This window comes from Podarcis filfolensis (genome assembly GCF_964270895.1).
Source record: "Podarcis filfolensis genome assembly, chromosome: 15".
Taxonomy (NCBI): domain Eukaryota; kingdom Metazoa; phylum Chordata; class Lepidosauria; order Squamata; family Lacertidae; genus Podarcis; species Podarcis filfolensis.
The window spans coordinates 24639933-24658381 of NC_139618.1; the positions used below are offsets into that span (position 1 = coordinate 24639933).

Here is an 18449-nt window from a genome sequence, read left to right on the forward strand (position 1 = left end):
CTTGGCTTGCGGGGAGAAAAATTCAAACTTATATCTGTAGGTATAAAACATTAATATTGTTTGTCTCCCACTCGAGATCTCCACAAAGGGTTTGGAATGATTTTTTAACTGAAAAAACCTTGTTTTCTTCTCTGTTTTCCTCTTGAATTAGGAAGCCCAGCTGAGGATCCCTTTTTTTGTCCACAGAAGATCCCTGGGTGTAAAGGGAAAAAAACACAACCCAGAATAAAGACTTTTTCTTCTTCTTCTTCTTCTTGCCCTGGAAAATGTCAGGTAAGTTTGATTTCAGTCTGTCTCTTTGTGGGGTTTTGGTGGGGAGGGTGGATTAATTCTCACCCGTGTAGTTTGTTGGGACAGTTTGCTTTCAAATAAAACAGGGTGGAAGAGGAAAGGGTGGGGAGAGTTAAGAACAGGAGGGCACCAGTGGCTCCAAAATGCAGTGAAATCAATGTTTCTTTAAGTGCATGCAAGTTAAATCTAACCAGATGCAAACTCATATACATAATAAATATATAAATATATATGCACAGGCGCACACAACACATCAGAGCAACAGGGCTACAGGAAAAAGAAGCGTCTCAGCTGGGAATGTTTAGGAGTGCAGTTGCTCCAAACTTCACTGTGAAAGGCAGCATTTAAATATATATATGTATATGTATAAGTATATATATTTAAAACACACATTGCTTATGTGAAATTTTCACCTCCAAAGCCAGCCTCTCTGCCCAGGCAACCAGGGGCTACGGATCTCCAAATTACAAACATTTCACCCCCTCCATCCCCGGGGTGCAATTTAAGACTTCAGCCACGTAACTTGCCAGGTGATTAGTTGTGGATTTTAATATTCAGGGGACGATCAGAGCCCACCCACCACGACAGCGGGGCTTAGCCTGCCACCTGGCTCTCCCCACTTCCCGGGAGGAAGAGGAGAGGCTAAATGAATGCACCCCTAATACAGTAGGGTGGGGTGCGGTAGTTGGGGGGGGGGGAGAGGTGGGACTTTTTTTTTAATGGAGTGCGGCGCTCAATAAGGGTCGCTTGTGCCCAGATGTCCCCCGTGCTATTCCTTTTGCGTCCAGCGGCGGCGCTGCCGCGCAAGAAAATCCACGCGGGGAAAAAAAACCCCGCTGCGCTCCCCACGCGCGATCGCTTTCCATTCTTCCCACGCGCAATATACGCTTTCCGTGCACGGCTTGGGAAGGCAGGCAGATATGCGAGGTGGAAGGAAATGGGTATCTCAGGTGGGTCTCTTGCGGGTGGGGTGTAAAGTAGGGGCAGGGAGATTGTCGGTTGGGAAGGGTAGCTGGGAAGAGAAGCCGGATACTTCCGAGTAAACAGGCATAGGATTGCGCTGCACGCGAGTCCCATGGATTGCGACGACTCTTTCTCCGGAGCCAACGTGCACAAGGTTGCAATTATTATTTTTTTGGCGGGGGGAAATAAATGCAAGCGATCAAAAACCGTGTATAGAGTTTGCAATTGCTGTGCACGTTGACTTCGGAGTCCCGAAGCCGGATCCGGGCCACATTTTACTCGGAAGTAAGCCCCACCCCCGTGCTCCACGGCGCTTCCTTCTTTCCAGGTAAGTAAGGGCAGCTTGGCAGGCGAGGAGTCGCCCGCCGCCTTGGCAAGGAGCCTGGCTGGAGACGGCGCGGCGCCTCTACTCCCGAGCAAGAGGGCTGCGGTCCCTCCTAACCCGACCTCGGGAGCCACCCGCAGCGAGATTCCTTGGAGCGGATCCGGCCTGCCCCCGCCCGCTTTCGCGTTCCCACGTGCGGGTCGTGCAGGCCTCGGAGCGGGGGTCTGTTGGCTGGCGGCGCGGATAGAAGGCAGGCGCGGAAGGGAGCGCGGCGGTCCGCAGTTACTCACGGCGCTTACGAGGGAAGCACCGACCAGGCTCCCTCCGGCGCAGCCAGCCTAGCGCAGGGCTCCGATCCGTGGCGCGCTTACTCCGGAGTAAGCCCCGTCGAACTGGCGTGCCGTGGAATCGGTTTGCAAACGGCTTGCAGCAGCCCGCTCCCCGTCTGTCCCCCCTGCTCTTCTTTTTCTTATTTTTGAGGAGCGGGGAGGGATCAGAGCCCCCCTCTCCAAATTTCACCGCTTCTTCTCTCCCCCCCCCCCCGTTCCCAGCCCTCAGATGCCTCTGCAAAGCTCTCTCACACACACCCTCCCAAAGCAAACGCGGGATTTACTCACGAAAGCAAGGGTTCTTGGGCGAGATGTTTGCACCACCCAGAGACATGAAATGGCAGGATTCTGAGCTGCGGAGAGTGAATAGGCTTTTCCTGCAAAACTACCCTTCCCAGGCGGCCCCGCAAGCCCTGACATTTAAACCGGGTTGGGGATAACCGCATTTGTGACCTAGGCGCGCCTTGTGCAAAAGGGACAGTTCAGGGAGCTGGCCAGACACCAGTTGTTCCTCTCCCTCGTGGGAATCGGCTCTAGTGTAGGTGGTTGGTGAGTGGCAGATACGGAGTAGCGGGAAAACATCATAAAGTTGGGCAGAAGAACCCATTTCATCCATACTTACCGCTGAGTTCAGAGGCCCACTACAATTTACAGAGTTGGTTTGCAAAGAATTACAGAGGGTTGTACCCAGTGCTGGTCTTAAGAGTAGACCCATTGCCGTTATTGGACCTGACATACTTAGGTTCTTTTATTCCACTGGGTCAGCTGTAGCATTGAATCCAGCCCACGATAGAAACAAAGGAAGCTGCCTTATATTTAGTCAGACCAATTGTGTGCTGTTGTCTAGACACTGGCAGGCAGCAGCTTTCCAAGGTTGCAGGCAGAGAGTCTCCCCCAGGGCATGCAATGCTCTAAGTTGCAGCTGCTCAAAAGCTCTTCTGAGTGCTTGCCTTGCATACCCATCTGGGTGGCTTTTTAAAAAAAACAAGGGATGAACTTATTTACTGATTGCATTTATATCCAACCCTCTCTCCTGGTAGCACCAGGTGGCTGGCACGATTCTCCGCCTCCTCCTTTAACCCCCACAGCAACCCTAAGCTAAGAAGCAGCGACTAGCCCAAGGTGAACTTCATGGCTGAACGAGGATTTGAACCCAGGTCTCCCGGGTCCAAGTCCAACACTCTAACAACTACTGTATACCACACTGGCTTCTGGGTATTGCTGGGCTCTCATCAGCCTCAGCAGCAGGGCCAGTGGTAAGGGGTGATGTACATTGGAGGTCCCAGAGCATTTGAATGGACACAGGTTCTTCACGCCTCCTTTAGACAGTGACCCTTGATTCCGGAATTCCGTTCTGCATGTTTGCAACGCTTTGAGCCGGCCAATCTTCTAGAAGCCCTATAAGTTTTTGGTTTTTCAGAAAGGGGCGTCACGCCCAGTGGTTGTGGGACGGGTACCACCAGTGTAAGTAGGGGCTAGGCTACACCAGGATTCAAATCCCCTCTCCACCATGAAGCCCACTGAGCCAGTCTCCTGTCTCTTAGCCGAACCTACCTCGCAGGGTGGTTGTTGTGAAGCTAAAATGGAGAAGAAATGTGTACTTTTTGAGCTCAGAGGAAAGGTGGGATATAAATGTCGCTGTAACCAAATTACTACTGCTCTGTGGTGCAGCTGGGTAATTTTATACTGTACTTTGGACTTACACAGGGGCTCACCTCTTTAGATAAAATGTATAAATTTACTGAGTCTTAATGCGCCATCGCATGTAATGCACACCTCAATTTTCAGAACCTTTGAAACCAAAAAAGGTATTTGCTGTCGAATGTAAATGTGCTGTCGAATCTAATGCGCACCTTAATTTTCGCAACGTAATTTGGCCAAAAAGGTGAGCATTAGATTCAAGTGAATACGGTACTACTCCACCAAAATGTGGTAAAGCAACCTTGCTGTGTGTGTGTGTGTGTGCAAATTTCCTAAAATCCTAGCATGATGGCAACATTCCCGCATCATGACTGCACTCAATATAAGCAAGGCTGCACAGAATCTTGAAGCAACACAGTCTGGGGTTTTTTGGGTGGGGGGGGGGTGGTACTTCCACCCAATAAGGCCAGCTAGCACTGAAAATAGTAGTGAGTTCCAGTAAAAGAAAGGCCTCTCGGTTTCCTTTTCCCATGACACAAGACACCTTCCTTAAAATAAAAAATACAGCCGCTGATTATATACATTTAGGCATTTTGCAGCGGAATGGCACGGTCTCAGATGGTGCCAGATGCACAAGAATTACCCAGGTTTCTCCCCCTGCTCTGTTTCCCAAACCTCTGTGGGGGAATAAAATTGTTGCAGCTTCTCATCTGGCAAACTCATTCTAGGAGTCGTCAGTGGTGGCTGTCAGGCCAGGACACTGGGTGGGCAGATGCCTGTGGTCCCCTAAGCAGAATGAGCAGCTGCCCCCCACCGCAAAATGAAAAAGAAAAATTGGGGGCTCACTGACCATCCCTGGAAATCAATCTGTAACACATTACCACCTAAGGACCTCTCCGTTTCCTGCAAACTGCCCTGCCCAGTTAAGACCATTAAATCAAGACTCTAACATTATGTAGCTGCAGCACTGTATGTTGTTGGCTGAAACTTGATGCTTCTGTTTTCTCAGGACAGGTATCACTTGTTTGGCTGTTTAATACGTAGCACTTGCACAGCACATTTTGAGCTTTGTGGAAGACCTTCACATTTGCTCTCCTAGGCAAGCTTCACAACAGCCCTGTAATGTAGACTGGTATCATTCTTCCCATCCCGTGGATGGGAATGAGAAAGACAGACTAACGCTGTGTACACACCGTACGTTTAAAGCACACCTCCCACCGCCCAAGAATCCTGGGAACTGTAGATTGTTAAGGGTGCTAGGAATTGTATCTTTCTGAGGGGTAAGCCATAGTTCCCAGGGTTCTTGGTGTGTGCTTTCAATGTGCTTACACAGCCTCTAAGCATGAGCTAAGTAAGCAGGTGGAACCATAGCAAAGGCGAGGTTTGAATTAAGGACACCCCAGTTGCGAGGAATTCACAGCCAGACAGCATAAGCACATGTCACTGGGATAGCTCAGTCAATAGAGCACACTACTCTTAATTTCAAGGTTGTGGGTTTGAGCCCCACATTGGGCAAAAGATTCTTGCATTGCAGGGGGTTGCAGTAGATAACCCTTGTTGTCCCTTCCAGGACTCCAGGATTCTGTCATTCTATGCATGTCTGCTAGGGACGCGGGTGGTGCTGTGGGTTAAACCACAGAGCCTAGGACTTGCTGATCAGAAGGTTGGCGGTTCGAATCCCCACGACGGGGTGAGCTCCCGTTGCTTGGTCCCTGCTCCTGCCAACCTAGCAGTTCGTAAGCACGTCAAAGTGCAAGTAGATAAATAGGTACTTCTTCGGCGGGAAGGTAAACGGCATTTCTGTGCGCTGCTCTGGTTTGCCAGAAGCGGCTTAGTCATGCTGGCCACATGACCCAGAAACTGTACGCCGGCTCCCTCGGCCAATAAAGCGAGATGAGCGTCACAACCCCAGAGTTGGCCACGACTGGACCTAATGGTCAGGGGTCCCTTTACCTTTACCTATGCATGTCTGCTAGGAGGTAGGTCTCACTTTGCTCAATGGGGCTGACTCCAAGGTAAGCCCGCACAGGATTGCACCATTAATAACGACTGTCTACTGTTGGGACGAGTGTTAGTTGTATCTGTATAAGTGCAGCGCTCACTTCCTGCTGTTTAATGACCAGCTGTATTTTGTTGTTTAATGACTTTGGGTATTTATTTATCAAGACAAATACACCGCTTAATTTTTTTTTAAAAAAAAATCTCTTGAGAAGTTCACATAAAATGATATAAATATTAGTTTAAAGTAGCAATAGAAACAGATAGCGTATTAGTGGTGGATTTATACTGGGCTGTCCGCACGTCATTCTGCTTGGGGGAAGAACCACAAGTAGCAATGGGACATGCACCGATCTGAAATGAAGCAGTGCGCCCTGAAAGCAGGATTGCGCATAACTGCCCCATATTGAGCACAAAGTGTTATGAATGCAGAATTAAATAGACGTGCCCATGAAGCCTTGGATCACAGTATAACCAAGGCTCTTGGTTACTATAAGAAAAAATAGGGTGCAAAATATCGGGGTGTAGCCCATGGCTGTAGCCAGGATTTTTGTTGGGGGGGCCAGGACTTTTGTTGGGGGGGGCAGAACCAACGTGATTGGTCAGTTATGTATTTCTATTGTTTTACTTGATTGGGGGGGTAGCTGCCCCCCTGCCCCCTCTTGGCTACGCCAATGGTGTAGCCAACACCAGTCCTTATTCAGACTGTAAGTCAACCCACTGACATTAACGGACATGGCGCAACTCATTTAGGGTTATTGATTTCAGGAGGCCCACTCGGAGCAGAACTTTGTTGGAGACACCCCATTAGTTCTGCAGTAAGCTTCTAGGATAATCTCCCAGCCTTAAAATTCTCCTTGCGTCTCCCCAGTCGTGCTGAAATGTGTTCTCCTCTCTGCCACCGCCCTCCCCGTGAGAATCAAATGGGAGGGTGCCCAAAACTGAGTTGCTGTTATGTGAACGGGAACTCATACTGGGTCACGACAGGGCCATCAGGTATGACAAAAAGATACTGAGCGCCCTCCCTGCGGTGGGGGCAGATTCCTCAGACTTACTGACCAGAATGGAATGAGACCTTGAGTGTAATCTGGATTTAATCGGTTTATCAAACTCTAAACTCTTGGTGGGGGAAGCTTTATTTGACAAATGTTTGACAACATGCGTTCTATCAGGAAGTGTTTACAAATTAAGGAATGGTTGCAAGGCCATCAACAATATATTCAAAGAGATATACTGACATCAAGTTTTCCTTTCTTAAAAAAATGCTTTCTATCATTCCACTCATCCAACAGTCTGCCATTGACCCCCTCTTTCTAAAGTATTTATATATTATCCATGAAAGTCTGATAAATGTTCACACAAATACAGTTTTTAGTATAAGGGAATGATGGTGAACATTTAACAGTGCAGTCCTAACTACATATACTCAGAAGCAAGCCCCAATGAGGTCAGTGGAGCTTACTCCCAGGTAAGTAGAGTTGGAATTGCAGCCAAGACAGTAAGCGCCAAAGTGGCGTTGCAAACTAAGTGGGATTTACTTCAGAGTATTATTATTCTTAATAATAAATTGCTATTATTTATATACTGCTTAATGGCAAAGTAGGCGCCTAGGTAGTTTGATGATAAAAGCCAATTACACTAACTTAAAATTGCAGGTATGAAAACCAATTATGCAAACATTAAAATGTAAACATACACAATGTGTTTCTAATGTTGTACAGCACCCTGTGATCTTTTGATAAAGGGTGCTATGTAAAGTGTAATAAGGATAAGAATAAATTCTATGTTGTGCTCAAGCTGATGTAAAAAATCCAATTAAAACATGCAAAGGCTCAAACCGCATTTTAAGGCCTTTCCCCTTACAAGTTTATTTTGACTTCCTGTTTTGTAATTCAGCATGAGTTTCAGCTCCCTCCTACCCAGAGGTAAGTAAACCCTATAAAGGAGGAAATATTTCAAGGTAGTGTGGTCAGAATTAGAACCCAAGTCCCCCAATTCCTAAAGTGTAGAATCACTTGCTTAAGCAATTTATGACTCCAAGCTGGTAAACCCTAAACTCACCTTTTACTTTTCAGAATATAAAATCCTATTGTTAAATTGGTTCTTTTAGGAAAACCAAAGGTCTATCAAGGTGTCCGAGTCAAGATTACAGTGAAGGAGCTTCTGCAGCAGAGAAGAGCCAAGCAGGCTGTGGCCGATGAAGCCGTAAGCACCTCCTCCTCTTCCCACAGTTGTGGCCAATTGCATCATAATAATAAACAACTTGTTATTTTCTTCCTTTCAATTAGTGACGTGGCCTGCACCATGCCACTTGGTTGTGCAACACTTGAACATGTGTGAACTAGAACCTGGGATCTTGAAACAGCTGTTCCCACATAGCACCACTTCAGATTGAAGGGGCGATGCATTTGAATCCTTTCCTACCAAACAGCAAACCCTGTATGTAGAAAACTAGCTTGTCAGTGAGAAATGTGGGGCTCAGAACCCTTCTCCCTAGCATATTAGCTTTCTATTGCAAGGATTAAAATATATGCAAGAGCATTCACCATTGTCACCCTCCGCTTGCAGTGTGAAGCAGTGCAGTCCAGGAACAGTTTATTGCTCATTTAGACTGGGTCTGACTATAGAAGAAACATTGTACTGGAGCTGATGCAAAGCCGTATGAAAGTCTTCCTGCAGTAGTTCATTCATACATACAGTGGTACCTCGGGTCACATACGCTTCAAGTTACAGACTCCGCTAACCCAGAAATAGTACCTCAGGTTAAGAACTTTGCTTCAGGATGAGAACAGAAATCGTGCTCCGGTGGCATGGTGGCAGCGGTAGGTCCCATTAGCCAAAGTGGTGCTTCAGGTTAAGAACAGTTTCAGGTTAAGAACGGACCTGCGGAACGAATTAAGTACTTAACCCGAGGTACCACTGTATTGGTGAAAATAACATACAAAATGCATTCTGTTAGGAAGAAAATGCCTTGCAAAAAATGTGGCTATTAGGCAGAACTGCTTCTGCCGACCTAGCAGTTCAAAAGCACGTCAAAGTGCAAGTAGATAAATAGGTAAACAGCGTTTCCGTGCACTGCTCTGGTTTGCCAGAAGCGGCTTAGTCATGCTGGCCACATGACCCGGAAGCTGTACGCCGGCTCCCTCGGCCAATAAAGCGAGATGAGCGCCCCAACCCTAGAGTCGGTCACGACTGGACCTAACAGTAAGGGGTCCCTTTACCTTTAGGCAGAACTGCATGCAAGCATTAATATTAGTAGAAATTCATGCTCATATGTCGACGAATTAAGTACTTAACCTGAGGTACCACTGTACTATCAATCACCCCTCAAGCATTGAACATTTATCTGTAAACCAGCCATAAGGTGCCCTCTTTGTTCTCATAAATTAATGCATGAAATTTTTGACCAGTATTTTCTGACCAGTCAAGTATCAAAGTGCAATCATCATCTGGGGACCTTCTTTGTGTGCTTCCTCCACGAGAGGTCTGGAGGGTGGCAACATGAGAACCAGCCTTCTCTGTGGTGGCTCCCTGTCTGTGGAATGCTCTCCCCAGGGAGACTCACCTGGTGCCTTCATTAGACACCTTTAGGCACCAGGCGAAAATGTTCCTCTTCAATTGACATTAGCATTCTATGGCCTTTAAAATGTGTTTGTGGGAGGAGGGTTATTGGTTGGTTTTTGTTTTCTTACGCCTTTTGAGTTCGCCTTTTGTATTTTTATTTTGTGACCTGCTTGTGATCTTCAGAGGACAGGCGGCATGCAGATTTAACAAATGATAAGAATGAAAGCCTAATATGCTAATTTTAGCATAAGAACATGGGAAGCTGTATTATGCAGAGACCATTAGTCCATCTGACTTAGCACTGTCTACAATAAATGGCAGTGGTCCTCCAGGTTCGCAGCTGTATCTGGAGATACAGGGAGACTTCTGCATGCAAAACTTGGGCTCTAACATCTCAACCAGAGGACCTTCCCTTTCTGTGGGTGGTTTGCAGAAAGTGGAAGTTTTTGGTCCAGAAGAAAGAGGCAGAAAGGGGTGAATTCAATGCTGAAGGACTGTTCCACACACACCAGTCTGGATGTGGCACCACAAGTCAGCTTTTGCAATGCATAAACTGGAGGTGGAATTTTTCGGGACTGTACTTGAATTTCTGCTGAGTTGATACTCCAAAGCATCAGGGAGGGTTATGACACAGAGACCTGGGCGTTTCTGTCACCCTCTGATGCCTCCACTCTGGATGTTAGGCCAACGCAAGATTCCAGGTTACACCCATCCCTGTTTCGCAATTTAAACCATGGGTAGTCTTACATGGTCTCTCTCTTTTTTAAAAAAGCTACAATTCCCATTTTCTAATGGTACGGGTAGGCTGGGGAGGCTATAGCTCAGTGCTGCAACACCTCCTTCGCATGCAGAAGCACCCAGGTTCCAATCCCTGGCATCACGATCCGAAAGAATCAGGCAGCAGCTGATGTGAAAAGGTTTGTGTCTGAGACTCTGGAGAGGCACTGCCAGTCAGAGTGGGCAATAGTGAGCTAGATAGGCAAATAGTTTGACCTTACATAATGTAGTTTCCTGTGTTATCATTTGTTAAATTTACAAAGCAAGAGTGCGTAGACTTTTGAGTTTCCAACATTTGTCATCTTTGGAGTAGACCCATTGAAATTAATGGACGTGGGTCATTTAGATCTGTTCATCTGATGAGAGGAATTTATTAGGGTGCAGCCTGTAATCTCTTAAGAGTTAAGGTGTAGCTAAAAAAGGTAAAGGGACCCCTGACCATTAGGTCCAGTCGTGGAAGACTATGGTTGCGGCGCTCATCTCGCTTTATTGGCCGAGGGAGCTGGCATACAGTTTCCGGGTCATGTGGCCAGCATGACTAAGCTGCTTCTGGCGAACCAGAGTAGTGCATGGAAATGCCGTTTACCTTCCCGCCAGAGAGGTACCTATTTAGTTTCACTTTGACGTGCTTTCGAACTGCTAGGTTGGCAGGAGCAGGGACTGAGCAACGGGAGCTCATCCTGTCGCGGGGATTCAAACTGCCGACCTTCTGATCAGCAAGCCCTAGGCTCTGTGGTTTAGACCACAGCGCCACCCATGTCCCATAAGGTGTAGCTAATCGGGCTCAAATGCTGATGATGGTAACACAGAGCATCCTATAGCTCAGGAATGGGGAACCTGAGGACCTCCAGATGATATTGGACTACGCGGCCCATCATCCCTGATCAATGGCTGCACCGGCTGAGCCCCGGTTCCCCGCCCCTGCGATTGCAGGAAGGTGGGAAAGTGTTAACTGTTCTTTGAGAGGAGGAGTGATCAAGAAGTCACACACAGCGCATTGCACTATGTGCAAAGAGCTCCCCTGGCTTATGTTGCTTTAGTGATTTGCATAAAGAAAAAGCCAGCCAAATACTGCTTCCGGGTTCACATCACTGGAGGGCTGTTTTCCACCTTCACAGATTAACTCTAGTACCCACCTGTTGCTATTCCTTGGAAAAGACATTTGCCCTTTGTCTAAGAAACTGGGCAATCTGGAAAGTATGTGTGTGTGAGACAGAGCATCAATCCCTTCAGCACTGAAATGACCCTAGTTGAAGATACGTCTTCTGATGACATAAAAATCTGTGAATGTAGTTTAGTTTTCTAGCTGTGCTGTAAGAAAACAACAGTCGCTTTCTTATCTAAGCAGGAGGTTTTAGAACACAAGCAAGGCAGCCGTTAAGATGATCCTGCGGGCAGCCTGCAAGGGAAGGGGAGAGAAGAGACGGCAAAAGAGATTTTTTTTATGTATTGGGGCAGAAACAATATGCAAACTGAAACACAAAATCACCATTGGAAATTTGCACTTCTCCAAATTTGGCAGTGCATTTCTTCTATCGAGTAATGTGTGTGCGATAAAGTGTGCATAGAAATGCATATATTACGTTAAAAGAGCATACAAAAATGCTTTATGTTAGGGGAAATTGTTTGCAAAAATGTGTATATTAGAAGAAATTAGCAGTAAAATGCAGACAAATTTTCACACAGACTTCTTTTTAAAAAAGAATCTGCTTGCTGATGTGCAAATTTGTGTTTAAGAGTGGAAAAATGAGAGCCCGAGAGAAATCAAAATTGATAGATTTGCTCACCTGTCATTTCATATCATATCCTTCCTCATGCAGGGAAGAATTTAAGCTTTTCTCAGTTTCTGCTGACAATGGCTCGTGATGCTGCCTCATGTCTGCTCCTGAGACTTTAATGCCATTTCACATTCCTGTTTCTGCTTTTTATTTTTTTAAATGTTTCTTTTTCTGCCTTGGGAGTGTCCTAAGCATTGTGTGTCAAAATGGAATATTATAAATAGTTAAATTATTTTTTAGTGTAAATACACAGATTAATAGCAATCTCAGAGGGACCTCTCCCCAATATTTAAAACCAGAGGCTAGAGGGTTCTTGTAACAGGCAATATGTCACCTGAGAAATTTCACTAGCTTTCTTTGTGACTCAGATGGCTTTCCTCAACATAGTTTTGGGTGATTGAAACTGCCTTCGGATTTCGCTTGAGTCGAAACCTGGCAAGGAGTGGAGGGACTGTGAAACACCCCCCCCCCCTTGGGGGAAAATTTCGTTCATCTTATGGAGAACCCCTCTGTTTGTGGAAGAGCCATCCCATTTGCTTTGAGCTGCCTTCAAATTCCTTTTTAGGTGAACTCTGTGTCTAGGCTCTAGACTGGAGTTCAGTTGGAACAGCTGCTGTTACAGAGCCTGCCTTTATGGATTTAACTGTGATCAAACAAAGCAAGGTTGTAAATTCCAGCAGGGGAATGCTTTGCAAATAGGGGTGACCTTCCAGTAACTTTAAAAAAATATTTCCTGCTCTCGGTGGCGCTTCACCCTAAACACAGGCATGTTGATAGCAGGTTTTTTTTTAAAAAAATAATATGCCGACAGCCTGTCCCATGGCAAAATAGTGCGTTCTTAACAGATTTCAGGAATTGCATGTTTCTTCTATGGGAGCATGCATCTTATGAGTTAGGTAACAGACTAACTAACATCTAACATGGCCACAACTTCAACCTACACAGATAACAGCAGAATCAACCTGCATTGCTAACTCCCTGCGTGCTCCTCTTGGAGATAAAGCCTGGACTTACCTCCACCGTGTTAAGGGGATGAAGGAAGGGGGGAGGGAAGGAGGCAAGGAATCTCTTCTGCTTTATAAATGGAGAACCACCCAGCAGTGCTTTGCTTTATTCCTTGTGTTCTCAGGTTTCCGGAGAAGGCAGTGGCAACAATGTCCAGTTCACGGAGTCTTTCTCCCCTCCCTGTGCAGGTTGGTACAAAAAGAGGGAGAGAGAGAGAGCCTTTTTCCCTCTCCCCCCCCCCCCACCTTTCCCCTCTCTCCCAAAACACATCCCACTTCTTTTCTGGACTTCCTAAACCTGGCATTTAATTAGGAACCTAGCCAATCAGAACTTTGCTAAATGCAGAGGAGGACACACAGAGGGGGAAGCCAGCAAGGATGTCCTTGCCCCACCTGGCAGCCTCTTCATCTCAGTTTGGGGCTGGCCTATAGACCCATCCTGTTCCCAAAAGGAACTAATGGTCCAAGTTTAGTGGCTTGCTTTCTCTCCCATCCATTTCTTTCTCTCTGTCTCTCTCTCTCTCTTCCTGTTAATCCAGCGGGTGGTGGTGGGGTTAATCTTTTCACATCTTACATCAGCTCCTTCCTGGTGTGCAAGAACTCTTACTGTCAGAAAGTCCTTCCTGATGTTTAGTCCTTGTAACTTGAATCCATTGGTTCGTAGCAGGAGAAAACAAGTTTGATCCATCCTCCACGTGGCAGCCCTTGAAGATGGCTGTCATATCTCCTCTCAGTCTCCTCTTTACCCTAAGGCTACCAGATTCCCCCCCCCCCCAAATGAATCCAGTTTTCAACTTCAGTAAGAATGATAGGATATTGTCAGGGGACTGATTTGTAAATCTGGGGACGTCTGGTAACCTTACTTTACCCGGCTAAATATACCCAGGTCCTTCAACTGTTCCTCATAAGACTTGGTTTCCAGACCCTTGAACATCTTGGTTGCCCTCCTCTGCACACCTTCCAGCTTGTCAGTATCCTTAAATTGTGGCACCCAGAATTGGGCACAGTATTCCAGGTGTGCTTTGACCAAGGCAGAATAGAACGGTACTATTACTTCCTTTGATCTGGGCACTATACTTCTGTTGATGCAGCCTAGAATAGCATCAGCTTTTTGCTTTTTGCTTTTTTTTCTGCTACTGCTGCATTGCATTGTTGACTCATATAAAGCTTGTGGTCTGCTAAGACCCCTATATCCTTTTCACGTGTACTATTGACAGTCCTGGTGTCCCCCATCTCCTATTTGTGTGGCTGATTCTTCCTGCCTAGTGTCGAACCTTACACTTGTCATGTGTTCTTCAAGAATTGTGTTATTTTTATGGATTTTTTTTCTTGTTTGCTTGTTTTCGGCTGCCCTTTGGCTTGTGCGAAAGGGGGCATATAAATCATCAAAATGATGCAACTAACTAAAATGACAGCTGTTTGTCCTTGCGTCCTACTGTCTTGTTCTCTCCTCTCCTCCTCTCTTAGCCCCTTACGTAGACACAGAACTTGCCTCTTCTTCGTCCGGCTGCGTACAACCCTGGCAGTTCCAAAACTGCACTGCCTGCGAGGAGCTCCCCAGTTACTTGGAGCAGCTAGTTGATTCCTGCCTTCAAACTGAGCTACCTTTGGATGCTACTATGGGGACTACCCAGGGCAACATGCCTTGCTCGCCCGACAGCTTCCAACTAGGCCCTCCCTACCTCAACCAAAGCCTGGTAATTGCACTTCAGTTTTTATGGGTTGGGGATCAGGATTCTACAAAGCACCCATATGCTTGGGGGATTTATACAGCAGGAAAGTAAGAGCACGACTGCAGGATAGAAATTGCTGAAAGCTGTAAATAGCTTTGGGAGAAGCACAGCTGCTCTTATGGAGCCCTGCTGTGGGGCCTCTGTTAAAGCAATTAAAGAAAGCCAGTGTGATAGTGTGGTTAGATCATGGGTAGGCAAACTAAGGCCCAGGGGCTGGATCCGGCCCAATCGCCTTTTAAATCCGGCCCGCGGACTGTCCGGGAATCAGCGTGTTTTTACATGAGTAGACTGTGTCCTTTTATTTAAAATGCATCTCTGGGTTATTTGTGGGGTATAGGAATTCGTTCATTCCCCCCCCCCCAAATAATAATAATCCGCCCCCACAAGGTCTGAGGGACAGTGGACCAGCCCCTTGCTGAAAACGTTTGCTGACCCCTCAGTTGGATTGTGTGACTAGGGCTTGGGAGACATGGGTTCAAATCCCCACTCAGCCGTGAACCTCACCTACGCCAGTTGCTGTCTCTCAGCCTAACCAACCTCACAAGGTTGTTGTGAAGATAAAACGGAGAAGGGGAGAACAGTGTTTGCAACCTTGGGCCCCTTGGAGAAGAGGTGAAATATATAGTGGTACTTCGGGTTAAGTACTTCGTTCCGGAGGTCCGTTCTTAACCTGAAACTTCTCAACCTGAAGCACCACTTTAGCTAATGAGGCCTCCTTCTGCTGCTGCGCCGCCGGAGCATGATTATTGTTCCCATCCTGAAGCAAAGTTCTTAACCCGAGGTACTATTTCTGGGTTGGCGGAGTCTGTTACCTGAAGCGTGTGTAACCCGAGGTACCACTCTAAAGGGTATCAATAAACAAAGCCTGGAGCCTTAATTATTATTGACTTTTTTCCTTAGATGCCTCCTTTTCTGTCTCCTCTCCCTTCTCTGTAGGGTCCCGGATCCCCGGATTCCTCTGACCCCTCCAGCTCATTTGATTACAGCTACTCTCCACCGCAGCCTCCTCCTTTCACCCCACTCTCTTACAGCTCCCCTTCCCCTCTGGATGCCAAGAGCTGCATGTATCCATCGTCGGAAGGAAGCCCCTATCACCAGCAGTCCCAATTACAGTACAGCCACACCCCTTCTGCGTGCTGCTGTACATCTTGCGGCTCCCAGCACTTGGACGCTTTCAGAGTGCCAGAATATTTCCCCTACGCAAACACGGACTGCAGGGACTATGCCCCTTCCGTCTCCGTAGCAGATGACTTCTTCCGGAGAGATCGGAGCTGGGATACATGCTACAGCTAATGGGGGAGCGTCCGGTGGGCGGCCGCTGTCCTAAATGCAGGAGATCAGCATAAACTCTGGTTGCCATTCTGGTTGGAGGAGGGTGCAAGCATCCCAGCTTCACAGAGTTCTTCATCGGGTGTAATGGAAAGGGGGGTGACATTATTAGACCGTTTGTTCTCTGCGCTAAAACACACACACACAGGAGAATCCACATTCTGTACGGAGAATAGCTGAATCCTGCAAGCGACTTAATTGATGCGGATGTCACTTGTTTTGCCTAATTTGCTTTGCCTCTGCTGGTTGTGGGGAGGATCAAAGGGGCTAAGCAGGGCGCTGCCATGGTACTCCTGGCCCACTGGGTATCTTATTCACCATATCTTATTTCATCAAGCACTGCCTGTATACTTGCAAGCACATCTCTGTAATCATAAGTACTAGAAACTTCTTTTTTTAAAAAAAAAAAAAGGCTTGAGCTAAATTGTGCACCCAGCAACACATTTTGCAATTCTTCTGTACCCAATTGGAATTGCGGCATGCGCACAGCCCGTTGTTTAACACCCTGGATTAGTGGCATGTTTTACCCTCGCAACCCGGTGTGCTCAATATATTTAAAACTTTGGTCCCCTCCAGATGAAGGGTACTGTGAAACTAAAAGCTTGCATACGCCTATCCATATAATATATATTCTGTTTCCTTCATCTCTTTCATGAATACAGCATGCATATATGTTTGTGCTCAGATCAGATAAGCCAGCATATTGCCTCCACGAACATAACCCAACCTTTTCCTTCTTCTGGTGGTGTTTTCTGTGGGGTTCATTTAAGGGTGCGCACAACGTTTTAAACCACATCACAGCATTTCTTTCGCCATCCTGTCATTCTTGTATCTTTGATTCCATTAAACAAACGTCAGCCAATCTGCCGCAGATGGGTGTGTTTTCCCCCTTTCATTCTCGCAGCACAAACTGATAGCTGGAGGCGTATTTCAGTGCATTGCGTTCACACAGAATGAAATAATTGTGGGGTGGGCTGGGACCTCGGTGGCTATCTAGTCTGACCCACTCTTCAGTGCAGAATATGCAATCATAGCACCCCTGACAGCTGCTTAAATGCCTCCAGTGAAGGAGAGAGCCCAGCATTTCCACTGTTGAACAGCTCTTGCCATTAGGAAATCCCTCCTAACACTTAGCTGAAATCTGCTTCCCTGTAGTTTCCAGGTTCTAGATTTTTGTCCTGATAAAATTTTGATTTTTGTCGTGGGAGAGATACTTTCCATTTCCATTAAAGGCTGAGTGGGGAGGTTTATTGGATATTCCAGGGTAGTCCTATAGACTTTGTCAGTATATGGGTGTAATCTACCATTGGGGGGTCAGTTAGTCAAACCACCCCATCTTTCCTCACTTATGGCTAGCAGCATGCATAGCCTGCAGAAAATTCACCAATAAACTAGAACTTGAAGTCCCAAGTAATTATTCTGCCTTTGCTCATCAACATGAAGCACTTTGGACATCGGAAGTGTGGCTCAGTGTTCTGAGATCTGAATCACACATTTTGAAGCCTATGTCTACAAGGATTGTAAAAGACAGACCCACATAGAATGCATTACAGTAATCAAATCTAAAGGTTACCAGAGCATAGATGACAGAAGTTAGGCTATCCCTGTCCAGATAGGGGCACAGATGGGCCACCAGCCAAAGCTGATAGAACAACAAAACAACAGGGTGGTGATACAATGACTACTGCAGTCGACACAAGCTAATATCACCAACTGTTTGTAAACAAACAATAAACATCCATAAAAATGGCAAAAGTAGTTTCTTTCCCAAATAGGTTTTATCTTTATCAGTAAATAAAGAGTTCACTTGTATTATACCAGTGGTTCAGTGCTCATTTCTTCTCTTTCCAAAATAGATTTTATCTTGAACAATTGCAAACACAGTAATAAAGAGTCCTTTTGTGATATACCAGTGGTTCAGTGCTCAGATGGTGTTCCGGTAATCAGACGTTTTGTCACTAAAGAGCTTAATCATCGAGCTGTCAGAATCAATTGTATCAGAATTGCACTGAATTAACAAGTAGAATAAGGAAAATTAAAATTAAAAATACGCTGAGAATGCATAAGTAAGACATACCTTTGTAGTAAATAATATACAAGGTGAGACAGTATGTATACAACTTAAAGCAGGGGTATATCTACAAGAATAAAGGCGAGACAATAACTAGTCCATTCACACATACATAGTTAATACCCTTAGTCTCACTAATACAAAAATTCTCTATGGAAACTTACCTGTCCCCATCTGTATGTTTCCATAGGGAGGAAATGTATTTAAATTTGTGAGCCCTACCCATGTTTCCGAAGGGGGTTTAACAAACTGAAGGACATCATCCTCTTTCTATGCTCCTCCTGATACAATTGATTTTGACAGCTCGATGACTAATCTCTTTAACGATGAAACGTCTGGTTACCGGAACTCTTTATTTACTGCATTCACAATTGTTTAAGATAAAAGCTGATGGAAGGCACTCCTCATTGCCGAGGCCGCCTGAGCCTCAAAGTGATGGCAAGGGATCCAAAAGTACCACCAAGCTACGTACCCGCTCCTCCAGAGGAAGTGTAATCCCATCAAGAGCAGGAAACCCCCCAGCCCTCCGGTCTAGGGAACCATTCACGAACAGTGCCTTTATCTGGATTGAGTTTCAGTTTGTTAGCTCTCATCCAGTCCATTACCAAGGCAAGGCTGGTCCAGTGCTTCCACTTCTGCACCTGCA

General features: G+C 46.2%; 1 protein-coding gene and 1 long non-coding RNA gene across 4 annotated transcripts in view; one reads left to right on the forward strand and one right to left on the reverse strand.

Moving 5' to 3' along the window:
• The window catches only part of LOC310750755, a 42545-nt gene extending 29756 nt beyond the window's left edge, over window positions 1-12789 (reverse strand). Inside the window, exons 1-2 of one of the 2 annotated variants that reach the window (XR_014542232.1) lie at window positions 11025-12789; window positions 119-193 (exon numbers count right to left, since the gene is read on the reverse strand). This is a non-coding gene — a long non-coding RNA (uncharacterized lncRNA). Of the gene's footprint in view, window positions 1-107; window positions 194-11024 lie in introns of those variants that run through there. The other variant, XR_014542233.1, reaches the window with a different exon arrangement.
• POU2AF3 (POU class 2 homeobox associating factor 3) lies at window positions 171-17549 on the forward strand. Of its 2 annotated transcripts, none has more exons than XM_083589037.1 (5): window positions 171-273; window positions 7658-7752; window positions 12796-12859; window positions 14138-14367; window positions 15340-17549. In XM_083589037.1, the coding sequence occupies exons 1-5, from the start codon at window positions 267-269 to the stop codon at window positions 15694-15696; spliced, it is 753 nt and encodes a 250-aa protein (XP_083445163.1). In that variant the 5' UTR covers window positions 171-266; the 3' UTR covers window positions 15697-17549. The 2 variants fall into 2 exon arrangements, with proteins under 2 accessions (XP_083445163.1, XP_083445162.1); XM_083589036.1 differs by lacking the exon at window positions 171-273 and adding an exon at window positions 1012-1241.
• The last annotated feature ends 900 nt before the right edge of the window (window positions 17550-18449 follow it).

Excerpts from the sequence above, each read along its gene's own strand:
- POU2AF3 (XM_083589036.1), top strand. The coding sequence starts at position 1,049 with ATGTCCCCCGTGCTATTCCTTTTGCGTCCAGCGGCGGCGCTGCCGCGC. Across the intron at positions 12,860-14,137 it reads TTTCTCCCCTCCCTGTGCAG|CCCCTTACGTAGACACAGAA; the intron begins GTTGGTACAAAA and ends CTCCTCTCTTAG. Across the intron at positions 14,368-15,339 it reads CCTACCTCAACCAAAGCCTG|GGTCCCGGATCCCCGGATTC; the intron begins GTAATTGCACTT and ends CCTTCTCTGTAG.